This window comes from Rhinatrema bivittatum, chromosome 2 (genome assembly GCF_901001135.1).
Source record: "Rhinatrema bivittatum chromosome 2, aRhiBiv1.1, whole genome shotgun sequence".
Classification (NCBI taxonomy): Eukaryota; Metazoa; Chordata; class Amphibia; order Gymnophiona; family Rhinatrematidae; genus Rhinatrema; species Rhinatrema bivittatum.
The window spans coordinates 29,387,501-29,401,751 of record NC_042616.1 but is presented as its reverse complement, the minus strand read 5'-3'; the positions used below and the strand labels follow the sequence as shown (position 1 = coordinate 29,401,751).

The 14,251-nt window shown below is 48.0% G+C and overlaps 1 protein-coding gene across 5 annotated transcripts in view; it reads right to left on the bottom strand.

The window, feature by feature from the left end:
• The window catches only part of LOC115085872 (protein FAM200A-like), a 63,077-nt gene that overhangs the window by 30,669 nt on the left and 18,157 nt on the right, over positions 1-14,251 (bottom strand). For 4 of the 5 annotated variants that reach the window (XR_003854974.1, XM_029592402.1, XM_029592403.1 and 1 more), the window contains exon 3: positions 3,462-3,581. Coding sequence is in view for 4 of the 5 variants with exons in the window: in XM_029592402.1 (XP_029448262.1) it covers positions 3,462-3,581 (120 nt within the window). In the remaining variant the exon portion in view is untranslated. Of the gene's footprint in view, positions 1-3,461; positions 3,582-7,064; positions 11,177-11,502; positions 11,983-14,251 lie in introns of those variants that run through there. The other variant, XM_029592404.1, reaches the window with a different exon arrangement.

The following is a 14,251-nucleotide window of genomic DNA, read 5'->3' as shown; positions in this document are numbered from 1 at the left end:
GGAAGCATGGTGCCTAGCGAAACCATCCTGAATTTTTCTTTTCTTAAGAATTTGTTGAGATTTCTGAGATCTAGAATGGGACGTAGGCCTCCGGTTTTCTTTGGAATTAGGAAATACCGGAAATAGAATCCTCTGCCCTTCTGAGCGTGTGGTACGTGTTCCACAGCTTTTGCTTTCAGAAGAGCAGATAATTCTGTTTGTAACTGAGGTATGTGATTGAGATGGGAGTTTTGTGGTGGAAACTCCTGAGAGAGAGATAAGAAGTCTAGGCGGTAGCCTTGATGAATTATGGACAGGACCCAATGATCGGTTGTAATTGTTGTCCATTCCTTGTAGAAATGGGAAATTCTCCCTCCAACTGGTAAGGTGGGATAGGGGTTGGGAAATTGGCTTTGTGCTCTGAAATTTGTTTCAAAAGCCCGAGGTAGAACCTGTTTGAGGAGGTGGTTGTGGCCTTGCAGACCGTTGTTGTCTCTGTTGCGGTCTTTGTTGAGACCTTGGAGGTCTTGACCTAGAGGCCGGAGGATAGTATCTCTTCGGTCGATAGAAGGGACGTTTAGCCTCTCTACGTGGTGGTCTGTGAGTTGTGTGAGTTGCAGGGTCATGAGGCAACGTTGAGAGTTGTTTCAATGTTTCCGAATGCTCTCGAAGCTGGGCGACAGCATCCTGCACTTTGGTGCCAAACAAATTATCTCCCTGACCGGGAAGGTCTACTAATTTGTCCTGGACTTCAGGGCGTAAATCTGAAGCCTTTAGCCAGGCCCACCTTCTTGCACTGATGCCGGATGCTGCTGTTCTAGATGATGTTTCAAAAGCATCATAGGCTGCCCTTACCTCATGCTTTCCTGCATCTAAACCCTTTTGGATAATCTGTTGTGCTGCCTCCTGTTGTTGCTGAGGCAGAGAGGGTAGAAACTCTTCAATTTGTTTCCAGAGATTCCTCTGGTGCTGCGTCATGTAGAGCTGATATGCAGCAATTTTAGAGTTGAGCATGGCTCCCTGGTAGATTTTTCTGCCCATTAAATCTAAAAATCTACTGTCCTTTCCTGGAGGGATTGAGGCATGAGTCCTGGATCTGCGGGATTTTTTCTGAGCAGATTCCACAACCAGGGAATTGTGAGGAAGTTGAGGTTTCTCAAATCCTGGGGCTGCTTGAACGAGATAAGTAGAGTCTACCCTCCTGTTTACAGCAGGGGTTGTGCATGGATGTTCCCATATCCTCTGCTGAAGCTGTAATAGCACTTCGTGTACTGGAATGGCCAGATTGTGCTTAGGAGGATCTACAAACTGTAAAATTTCAAGCGTCTGCTGCCTCTCATCCTTTTCAGCCTGGAGTTGGAAGGGTATGGACTCAGACATTTCTTGAATAAAAGAGGAAAATGAAAGGTCCTCTGGAGGTGACTGCTTTTTGGCTTGAGGTGGAGAAGCCTCAGACAAGAAATCTTCTGAGGAAGGCTCAGATTCTGTGTCTGACCAAGTATCAGAAGTAGGAAGGTGATACTGAGGAGGTTCCGGCCTCTGAGGTGGAGGTACCCCTGAAGGTCCTTGCAAGGGATCTTGAGGATCCGGTGAATGCTCTCTGTCCTCTTCTTCTTGTCCAGGTACGATGGGCAATGAAGCCAGGAGGTCTTGATACCTCTTAGTGAGGATGCTATGTAACTGTGCTTCAGAAGTGGAAGTGTCTGGAACTGTGGAGATAGCTGTAAATGAAGAGTGTTTAAATTTCCCCGATGACTTTTGAGTGGAAGATGTTTTTCTTGGCACAGGTGCTTTAGACGGTGCCATGGTGTAGAGAGACATCGATTGTGAAATAGGTGGCATCGATGAAGTATTGAAGGTGAACATCGATATTGGAATCATCGATGAAATAGGTCTGGCAGGCATCGAAGGCATCGGAAATTGTGAAGGAACCGATGGCATCGATGGTGCGTATAATGGAAGTGGAACCGTCATCGAAGAAGTCATCAGCGGAATCGATGAAGTCATCGCTGGCATCGGCGTATATGCCGGCATCGACTGAGGTGTTGGCATCATCGGCGGAGTCGCCGGCAACGGCTGTGAAGCCGGTATCGAAGGCAGAGACATCGGCAATTCCGCCGGCATCGACACGGTGGTCGGCATCGGCGATGACGCCGGAATTTGATGCTGCAAGGCATCAGTGACTATTTGTTTAATTAAAGCAGTCAAGTCAGTAATCGGAGTTGATACTTGCTGCGATGTCGACGGTATCGATTCCGGAACCGATGGCACCGAAGTTGAGGAAATCCTTTGCTTCTTAGGGGTCGGTTCCTCCGGCGGCGGAAGCAGCGGGATCGATCGATGCCGTCGGTGCTTGTACTTCGATCGTGGTTCGGATACCGACCTTGTCGATGATGTGGAGGGTATTGGAGAGGAGGCATCCCCCGAACCCTCCGGAAGTCTTTTCTTGATCAGTATCTTCTTTGTGAGGCCTACTGGCAATGATTTTGTGGAAGTCGTCGGTGAAGGCCCTGATTGAATCTGGAAAATTTGTGCCATTTTTTCTTGGCAGAGTTTTCTGCCTTTTACTGTCATTTCTTGGCATTTTGGACAGGCAGCGATGTCATGCTCTCCTCCAAGGCACCGAACGCATTCGGTATGCGGGTCCGTTATGGACATTGTTCGGTTGCAGGCTGGGCACTTTTTGAAGCCTGATGTTTTCTCAGTCGACATCCGTCGATGGAAAGTAGGAATTTTCTTTAGCGGAAAATAAGGTATTTGTCACAGGCCGGTGACAAACTGTATGAGACCCGAGATGGGCAAATTTGACAGCAAAAACGTTTTGTCAAGTTGTGAGGAAAACCTCACAGGGGTCCTGTGACTGCGATGTCGATGGCAGCGCGGAAAAAAGAAGACTGAAGTGAGACCCCTGTGGCAGGGAATATCATGGCATGCCGGGCATGCTCAGTAGCCCCAGGCTGCCAGTTAAAAGCTTCTAGAAACTTTGCCAGAAGTTTTCCCACATTAGGGCTCCATGAATGACGTCACCCATATTTGAGGACTAGCATCCTGCTTGTCCTGGGATAAATGCCTGTATCATCTGAGAGTAAAAAATACCCCCGGACTTAAACCTCTGAAAATTATCCTTCCTGAGGGCAAGAATTCAAGCCATTTCTAGTGCTGCGCCTGCATGAATGGGCTGTTGGGTTATTGCCCTCCCTATGCATGGGTAAAGGCTCCCCTGTTTGGCAGCAGCACTGGCATTTTTTGCCCAATTATGTTTGGCTGGAAACGTACTGAGGGACAGATCAAGTTATGAAAATCACTCACTCTGCGGCTTTGGGTAACTGAATATGAATAAGTGACCCAGACACAAGCACTGCCTGTCACAGACACCCTGTGAGTGATTCCAGAGATCTGCAGAGGAGCTTGTGAAGGGGTCTCTGCACTTCCACTCTCCAGCTCAGCAGTTTGACCCCGCTCCCTCTTATTCCTGCACTCACCTGAGCAGCTGCTTTTCCCAGTGCCTCCTTCCTCTGATCCTGGCTCATCCCTGATGTACGGCTCTTCCCCTCGTTCAATGTGGGATATAATCTCAGGGGTGATGGTCGGGGAGCCTGTTCCTGGGGTAAGAGCACTGTATTAGGTTTCTCACAGTCACTCAGTATAATATCACTGGGCATTTTCTGCAGGAGGATTGCACTGAAGGGAAAGATGCATTGAGAGAGACACTCATATACATGAACTAAGCATGACCTGAATGCAGATTACAGCCCTTCAGCATCACAGCAATCCTACTGGGGTCAGGATCCCTGGACTCTCTCTGCTCCCCCTGAAGAAGGGACCTGCGGGGTCTCAAAAGCTCATGCACCCACTTCATCTGTGGATGATTCTTATCTCAGTCTTGAAAACCATAAATGGAGAAATTACTTACCTGATAATTTTGTTTTCCTTAGTGTAGACAGATGGACTCAGAACCAATGGGTATAGTGTACTCCTGATAGCAGATGGAGACGGATCAGATTTCAATCTGACGTCAGCCCCTAGTACATATACCCCTGCAGGAAGTGCAGCTCTTCAGTATTCTCCTCGAAAAGCATTGTGGATATATGTGTGACTGACTAATTTGATTAAACTTGAATAACTTCATAACTTGGTTAAACTTTATAACTTGATTAATTTGAACTGGTTGGAACGACTATAGCTGGAGACCGCCAGTGTACTCAACCGGAAAGCGTCGACATTCGGTAGGGTGGGTGCCCTAGGTGAATGAAAACGGGGCTTACCCTTGAATCATTCGAAGTTCCATGCGTAACGGCAACCAAGGGTTGGCTGCTGAGTCCATCTGTCTACACTAAGGAAAACGAAATTATCAGGTAAGTAACTTCTCCATTTCCTAGCGTGTAGCAGATGGACTTAGGACCAATGGGATGTATAAAAGCTACTCCTGAACTGGGTGGGAGGCTGCCCGTGACCCACTTAGTACTGCCCTTGCAAATGCCGTGTCTTCCCGAGCCTGGACATCCAGGCGGTAAAACCTGGAGAAGGTATGGATGGAGGACCATGTCGCCACCCTGCAGATCTCGGCGGGTGACAGCATTCTGGTTTCTGCCCAGGATACTGTCTGGGCTCTGGTAGAATGGGCCTTGACCTGTAGTGCGGGGGCTTGCCTGCTTCTACGTAGGCTGCCTAGATGACTTCCTTGATCCAGCGGCTATGGTTGCCCGCGAGGCCGCTTCCCCTTGTGTCGTCCCGCTATGAAGGACGAAAAGGTGGTCTGTTTTTCGTACTGGTTCTGACATTTCCAGGTATCTGGACAGGAGTCTGCCTAAGTTGAGGTGGCGTAGACTATGAGTTTCTTCCAAATTCTTCAAGTCATCCGGCAATGCTAGTGAGATGGTCTGGTTAAGATGGAAGTGTGATACCACCTTGGGAAGAAACGAAGGGACTGTGCGTAGCTGGATGGCTCCTGGCAGGACAGTGCTTGTAGTTCTGAAATGCGGTGGGCAGAGCAAACTGCCAGCAGAAAGGCTGTCTTTAGAGTTAACAGACGGAGGGACAGACCTCGGAGGGGTCTGAAGGATGTTCCTGCTAGGAAATCCAGGACCAGGTTGAGATTCCACAGAGGTACCGGCCACTTTAGTGGTGGGCAGATGTATTTGACTCCTTTCAGGAAGCATGACTCGTCCGGGTGAGAAGCTATGCTGTTGCCCTCGGTCTTGGAGCCGTAGCAGGACAATGCGGCCACCTGTACTTTGATGGAGTTGAGGGACAGTCCCTTCTGTAATCCGTTCTGTAAGAATTCCAGGATCATGGGAACTTTAGCTGAGCGTGGCTTGATGTCGTGGTCTTCGTACCAGGCTTCAAAACTTCTCCAAACCCTTATGTACATTAGGGATGTAGAGAACTTGCATGCTCGGAAGAGGGTGCCGATTACAGCCCCCGAGTATCCGCTCTTTCTCAGGCGAGCCCTCTCAATGGCCAGGCCGTAAGAGAGAATTGAGCTGGTACCTCGTTGGAGCAGGTCTCTGTGTGGAGGCAGTGGTAGGGGGTTCCCTGCCAGCAGTCTTCTCATGTTGGCGTACCATGGTCTTCTTGGCCAGTCCGGGGCCACCAGAAGAACTAGACCCCTGTGTAGCGGTATCTTGTGAATGAATGATTGCACCCAGAAGGGGCCATGGGGGCAAGGCGTATAAAAGGGTCCCCTGTGGCCAGGTCTGTACCAAGGCATCGATCCCCTGGGACTGAGGTTCCCGCCTACGGCTGAAGTACCTGGGTACTTGGACGTTGGTCCGGTTTGCCAGAAGGTCCATGTCTGGTGTCCCTCACCGGTTCACTATCATTACTAAAGAATTTTATTACCTTTATCTACTAAAGAATTGTATTACCTTTATTTATTCATTAGTACTTTATTTCCCCAGTTCCGTTTTTGATCCAAGTTTATCTCCCTTGTTCAATGTAATCGCATTCTCACATGCTTGTTTAATGTTCTAATGTAAACCGAAGTGATTTGTAACCTTGCTAAATGAACTGCGGTATATAAAAATGTTAAATAAATAAATAAATAAATAAACAAGCAAACAAACGATGCGGACGACAGCTTCCATTCTCCTGGGTCTAGACTTTCCCTGCTGAGGAAGTCCGCCGTGATGTTGTCTTTCCCGACGATGTGCACGGCCGAGATCTCCTGGAGGTTTACTTCCGCCCACGTCATTAGGGGGTCTATTTGCAGAGACACCTGTTGGCTTCTGGTTCCTCCCTGATGGTTGATGTAGGCCACTGTTGTGGCGTTGTCTGACATTACTCTGACCGCTTTGTCTCGGAGTCTGTGAGCGAACTGTAGGCAGGCTAGTCTGACTGCCCATGCTTCTAAGCGGTTGATGTTCCATCCCGACTCTTCTGTGTTCCACTGCCCTTGGGCGGTTAATTCCTCGCAGTGAGCTCCCCATCCTCTTAGGCTGGCGTCTGTGGTGAGCAGGGTCCAGGTTGGTGAGGATAGTCTTGTTCCCAGGCTCAGGTGGCTGGCCAGTAGCCACTACTGTAGCTGTGTCCGAACTCTGCCCAGGAGTGATAGACGTATGGCGTAGTTCTAAGACAGCGGATTCCATTGTGATAGAAGTGAGCGCTGCAGGGGTCTCATGTGAGCTCACGCCCACGGCACTACTTCCAGTGTGGATGCCATCAGACCGAGGACTTGTAGGTAATCCCATGCTGTGGGTCTATGTTCACTTTGTAACCGGTTCCACAGTTTTGATCTCCTTGTGGGAGTCAGGTTGACCTTGTCTTCTTTGGTGTCGAATCGGACTCCTAGGTATTCTAGAGACTGTGAGGGCTGCAGACAACTTTCGTTTGTGTTGACCACCCATCCTAGGCTTTCCAGAAGAGTTATGACTCTGTTGGTTGCTTGGCAGCTTTCCTCTGGGGATTTCACCCCGATTAGCCAATCGTCCAGGTAAGGATGTACGAGGATTCCTTCCTTTCTCAATGTTGCCGCCAGCACCACTATGATCTTGGTGAACGTCCGGGGTGCTGTGGCTAACCCGAAGTGTAGTGCCTGGAACTGGTAGTGACTGTCCAGGATTTTGAAGCGGATAGCGCTGGTGCTCCTGATGAATTGGGATGTGTAGGTAGGCCTCCGAAATTATTATTATTTGGAACTTTTATATACCGACATTCATGTGCAAAATTACATATCACATTGGTTTACAGCAAAACGTTAAAAGCATAAACGAATGCACTGCATCAAACAAGGGATACAGTTAACTGGGATCAAAGTTACAAATAAATATTAAGCTCTTCCTGAGAGCAAGAAACTAAAATGCACAGTATCACATTTCCAGGATATATAACAGGGGATCAAAGCTAACTCTGCTAGAAAATGAAGTCGAGAAGGAACAAAACATATGAAACTGGGTGAGAAAGGACCAATGGGTAAATCACCCGGGGGATGGGATAAGGTGGAGACAATAAGCCAAAGGATGAAGACAAATTTACTAACATGGGTGGTAGAAAGATGCATAACCTGCCTGCAAAGTTATGCCTTGTTCAGAGAACGAAAAGCTAACTAAAAAGCTAGTCCAGTTATTAGAGAGAGAGATGGATGGATCATCTGAATTAAGGAAAAGCTTGACAGAACTTTTTTTGAAGGTTGTCGGGCATCGTTCTTGCCGGAGATCCGGGGGGAGGGCATTCCATTGTGGAGGGCCAGCTGTGGAAAGTGCTCTTTTCCTTAAAGAGGATTTGGCAGGGGAGGGGGGGCGTAGAGAGTGTCTCTATAAGCAGATCTAACCGGTCTAGATGGTTTGTGGAGACGGAGAGGGATATTTAGATCAAGCGGAGTGAGATTGTGAATGGCTTTGTGTATAGTCATTAGGCCTTTGTACTGAATTCTAAATTTGATTGGAAGCCAATGAAGGCTCTGCAGGATAGGAGTAATGTGCTCTTTTGTTGGTCCTGGTCAGAATCGTAACCGTTGCGTTCTGCAACATCTGCAGGGGTTTGATGGTGTTTGCTGGGAGACCGAGAAGAAGCGAGTTGCAGTAGTCAATTTTTGAAAAGATGATGGATTGAAGAACTGTGCGGTAATCTTGGAAGTGTAGGAGGAGTCTCAGCCTTTTTAGGACGTGTAATTTGAAAAAGCAATCCTTTGTGGATGTCGCCACCCTGCGTGTGGATTGTGCACGCAGTTGTGCGCCCAAGCCGAGATTATGCGCTTAGCCAGGCAGGCGCATGTATCTCTTGTGCACGCGCGGCCCTTGTACGTGTAGCTTATGCGCACAGGGAATATGTGCGTGTAAGATTATGCGTAGAGAGAACTTGTGCGCCCGTCCCGATGTTACGAGCGGAGCAGCGGATCGGGCCAAGATGGCAAAGGCGGCCAAGCAGGCAATATGGCGACTACCTCGGAGGATCTCCACGTGGTTAGACCCTTGGATCTAACCGGGGCCTGGCCCTACTAGGGCGGATCAACCCGGCAGCACCGGTCCCAGTCGGCGACCTGTGCGACTCATCGAACCTCGGAGGCCAGAGTCGACACTGAAGATTTCTTCCTTACCTGGTCTTCGGCGCTTCCCGGTTTCGTCCCGGGCGGTCTCCGGCTGCGGGAGGAGAGGGCAAATACCTTCACCGCCGCGCTCGAGGGGGTGCACCTGCTGCCTCTCAGCCACGCCCGAGGTCGGGGGCTAAGTGTAATTGCAGGTATGACGCAGGCCTCCATTTCACAGCATCTGTCACAGGCGCTGAAGGCCATGATGAAGCGGATGAGGAAGTACATAGTCTATCCTACGGATCCAGCTGAGTCGCAACAGATCCGCAGCGGGTTCATGGGTATTGTGGGGATGCCTAACGTGTTGGGTGCTATCGACTGCACTCATATTGCGTTTACACCCAGGTTGGATGAAGAGAGTGCCTTGCGGAATCGCAAGCACATCCATTCCATGAACGTGCAAGTGGTTTGCGATGCTCGCCTTCGGATTCTAAATGTTGTAGCGAAGTATCCTGGGAGCTGCCATGACGCCTACATTCTTGCACATTCAGCTCTGGGGACCCAATTCCCAGAAGGAAAGTATGGTGAAGGTTGGCTACTTGGTAAGTGACAATAGTTACCTTCCTGGGATTCTGTCTGTCTGTCATGTGTTCAGGTCTGGGGATGTTCAGGATGATCGGTATACAGTAATGTTTATGATGTTTTGCGCTGCAAAGTTGTTTTTGATGTGTTCCGGATTATTGATCCTATAGGTGATGGCGGCTATGGCTGTAAGCCCTGGTTGCTAATGCCACTCCAGTCCCCACACACCGTGGCCAAAAAACGCTACAATGAGGCTCATGGCAGCACCAGAAACGTGATTGAGCACACTTTTGGAGTTCTGAAGGGGCGTTTCCGATGTCTGGATCGCTCAGGGGGAGCCCTGCAGTACAGTGCAGGAAAGGTCGTGAGCATAATTGTTGCCTGCTGCATGCTACACAACATTTGTCTGAGATTTGGTGTGCATGCAGAGGTAGCCGAAAACTTGCCACCAGATCCGCCCGAGGAGCTGGCAGCTGAAGCGGACAATACTGCATGGGGTCATGAAGTCCGACGAAGGATCATCAACAGTTATTTCTCTTGTAAGTTTAATGTCATACATTACATTTCATTACTACTGTTATAGTACCACTCCTGTCTACAGTGCCCCATGATGATGTGGCGCTTTCATTGTAGCTCATTGTTGTGCTTAATTGTAGATATTAATCATTTCTGTACCTGTACATCCTCTTTACTCTTGGCTTTTTTTTTCTTTTTGTTTCAGAATCTGCTATGGATCTATTTAAAACTTCAACCCTCAGAACAGAACATATTACAGGAAGCTGACCCCTCCATCCAACCCCTACCAATTCACAACTACTTTCATTGTGTCCATATTTTGTGAAATGTTATTTGTCGAGGTAGGAAATGTTAAAAGTTCGTCAACCCATTGAAACCTGATAAATTCTTTCCTCTTGTATGGTCATCTATGCCTTTTCTATCCACCAAAATATTAACAATAGTCCACTGCCATTATCAATGGTTACATGGAATAGACTTAGTTTTTGGGTACTTGCCAGGTTCTTCTGGCCTGGATTGGCCACTGTTGGAAACAGGATGCTGGGCTTGATGGACCCTTGGTCTGACCCAGTATGGCATGTTCTTATGGTTGAATTTATATCCCTTGATGTGTTAAATAGATATAAAGTTTACAAACATTTTACAGACATCTATTTTTCCTTGTATGAATATGAAAGCTTTTCCCAGCAATAAAAATCTGTTTAAGGTTCCATTAACATTTCGTGAAGTGTTACATCAATATTGTGTGTCTACCCTTTGTATACAACATTACCTGTCTTTTATACTCTTGCATGTGGAGCGCCCCTCCAGCGCCAAGGATCCCCCCAGGCCCTAATCCTGCAATCTGTGCCTTCATACCAGACCTAGGGGATGGGGTGACATCGACAATGACGTTATGAACACGATATGTCCCCCTGCCAACCGCAATGACAACGATGCTCTTATTCCTCGGTACTGCATGGTCTCTTCCCTTCCCATACCCATCCTATCCTCCATGTGTAAACCGATAAGAATTTGCTATTATGCTTTGTAGTAAAACTGTGAACAACTTTGATAACTTTACCCTTTTTGTACATATGCAATGATGGATGTGACATAAAAGGATACGTAGGCTAATTGCAAAAAATAACTTTTAATGAACATTTTAAGAATGGTTGACGGAACGATAAGTTGAGGCCACTTCTCGGATTGCGCCTATCAATTCCGCCATACTTTCTCTAATTGTATTTGCTTGAGCGGCCATCCCAGCGTTGAGGTCGGCTCTCAGCAACCGCACTTCCTGGAGGAGTTGCTCATTATGACGATCCTGACGCGAGATTATTTCACTCAGAAATTGCTCGCTCAGGCCATCGTCGCCAAAAAGTGACAGTTTGAGGTCCGGCGCCACTGACGCAGTTTCCGGGATCAGTGGAGCATCAGCCGGTAGCTGGGATGGTTCCGAGTCAAGAAATGTTTGCACAGGTGCTGAATCCTGGGGGTCCGGGGGAACGTCTGGTGCTTGGCTGAGAGACACATCAAACAGGCTCCGTGTTACCACATCCTCTGTTGACATCTGTTGGATGGGGGAGTCTGCGCTCGGCATCGGAAAGATGAATTCAGGGGTCTCGCTGTTGCCATCGCCATTGCCCGTTGTTTCTGTGGATAAAGATATAGAAAGAGGTCGCCGTCATTCCATACGCTGGGAAGAGTTCATCGGAATTTATAGCAGTGCCGTTGTCATAACATATATATTAAAATTTAGTATCGAACAAGAATTCTTATGGCAGGAGAGACGGGACATATTTGCTAAATGCTATCAGATACTATTGCCACAAGTACGGTGACGGTAGGGCAATCAATGATGCACATTTTAATTACAGTAGGAAAAATTTAAAACAAAAAAGAGCGATCACACATCGGTTGACCACTCATCAACCATACAGTTAACATGCTACGGTAACCAGATTAGGCTAAATACATACCTGCACATGCTGCCGAGTTGGCGCTGTTGTGCGTCCGCATGCCCACGAGGACCTCCTTCCTCATAGTTTGGAGCACCATCTCCTCCACCGGTGTCAGCGCGATGCTGCACGGTGACCCTCCACCGGTCCTCTTTGCAGAGGCACTGATTTTAGCGACCTTCTCCTTCACCTCTTTCCTGGTGTCCCGCCACCGGTGCTGCACCTGCTTCACATCCCTGGGCGTCACAGAAAGGGAGCTCACATCCTGGGCTATCTTTTCCCAAATCTTTTTTCTGCTGGTCCACGAGATCTTCGACTTGAAGAGAAGGTTATGTTTTTCGCAGACGGCACGGCACAACACTTCTTTCTCGTCATCCGTAAAGCGCACGTTACGGGTTCGCTTTCGGGGTGGCTGGCTCGCGCTTGAGTCTTCCTCTCGTTGCTGCTCCACGACAGGCTCCTCTACCTCAGCGATAGTGCGCTTTCCTGGCATAGTTATACCTGAACGGTAACAAAGAGCACGTGATTAATGGACAGCACGCCGGAGATTTAATCTGTACTAATAAAATATACTAGAATATATTGAGGCCCCTGTGCAGCATCGAGCAAGAGCCAGAAGAGCATTCCACTACTGGTTGCCAGTCTCCGGGCTCCATCTCCACCCGTGCAATGCTATGTTTTCCGGGCATCATTGTCTGAATCGGAGAAAACAACAAGGGGAAAATGGGTTAATGACTGATGAAAATGTAGCAAATGACAACAAAGGTACAGGACGCAATGGAGAGCATACAGCCAAGAGTCTAAACCGAAACATCACAAACAGAAAAAATGCAAATAAAAGGGTAACATATACAGGTACTGCAAGTAACAAACATCAGAAACAGAATAAATGCAAAGAAGAGGCTAGCATATACAGGTACCGCAAATAACAAACATCAAAATCTCCGCCAAGAGGAGTGGCACGCATACAGCAAACACCCACCGTGAAAATCATAAACTAATTATTACCAGAAAGAAGAGGCGAACAAGAAAATGAAAAACAGACCTTCCACCATGGATACCGGGGCCGTGGAGGGTGGCGAGAAAAAGGCGGGAACATCCTTGTTCGTCGGCCATTTTACTTTCCAATGTCCATGGCCAGCGCGGAACCAAAGGTTCGCCAAATTCTACTCTTCATGCATGAACGCACAAGTCTAAGCGCACCGAAGAGAGTAGCACAGGCACACGGAGCAACACAAGGGACGCCGAATTCTTGGCTTCAGCGTATTCTGGAAAAAAAGAAGCATGCATTGTTATGCTTACCTGCTGAAAGCCTTGACGATCTCCCGATAGATATCAGACGAAACAGTTGTACACGGTGTGTCCTAGTGCATACGAATTCGAAAGGGACTTTTCCATTCCGAGAAGCGACTTATATACATGTTCATGCTAGGATTATGACGCTGTGCTGACCAATTGGGAACTCCAGTTCTGACCAATTGGATACTTCAGTTCCAAAAAGGCGGGAACATCCATATTCAGCCTTGAATTCCTGAAAAGTTCCGCCGTAGGAACATGGCGAACCAAACGTACGCCCAATTCTAGGCTTGAGCACCTGAACAGTTTGTAGCGATAGGGACATGGCGGAACCAAAGGGACGCCGAAATGGGTCAGGCTGCTGGCATCCCTGGTTGCAGCTGATGAGCGCCCGCGCAACCAGGACAGGGCGGATGAGGCCTGCGGGCGCTCAGGGCCACATTCAACGCCCAAGCATCCTTTCCGAGGGAGGTAAGTTCATAGGCCTCTGTTTCTTGTTATCTTGTAACACGCGTGAAAAACAACAAGTAAAATAATATATGTTTGTGGGGTTGTTTTGTATTGCAGTGTGTGACAATAGGGAAACTGACACTTGACTTGTTTGAACCAAGGAAATTACATTTATTTGGGTGGTTGTTTTGTATTGCTGTGAGCCACAATAGGACAACTTGGACTTGACTTGTTGGAAGTATTTGGGTACTAGTTTTGTATTGGGATGGGGATGAGAGTTGTTTGTTTTGACTTTATTTTTGCCTCACAAGCAAAACATTTTAGTTCAACTTCAGTTTCCTATTTCTATTGTATTACCACCAGGTTGAGGCATTGAAGAAGCGGGCACACAGGATCCGGAAGGAGGAGCCTGAATACCTGAGGGCCTTCGTAAGAAATGCCACCAAGAAAGGAAAATTGGTTCTTACCTGCTAATTTTCGTTCCTGTAGTACCACGGATCAGTCCAGGACTACTGGGTTTTGCATCCCCACCAGCAGATGGAGACAGAAGAAGACTTTGCGGACTCTGTCCTATACCCCTGAGGTGCCACCTAGTGTCTGCCAGTATGAGTCAGTACCCAAGCAGAAAAACCAGATACAAAAAACCATAACTATTAAACATAGAAACACCTCTCTCACAGAGCAGTGGATATGAAAACACTACATAAACCGTATTGAACCCGAAAAACGACAAAAATGCAGATAATAAAACTTGCATAGAGAATGACCAGCTACCAGCCGAGCGGACTCTCCATAGTCTTCCGGGGCGGGCGTCTGGACTGATCCGTGGAACTACAGGAACGAAAATTAGCAGGTAAGAACCAATTTTCCTTTCCCTGTACGTACCCGGATCAGTCCAGGACAGCTGGGATGTACCAAAGCTATCTTACCCAGGGTGGGACTGAGAGAGTCCCACTCGGAGCACACTGGCCCCAAAGGAACTGGCTCTGGAGCCTGGACATCGAGCCGATAATGTCTTGCAAAG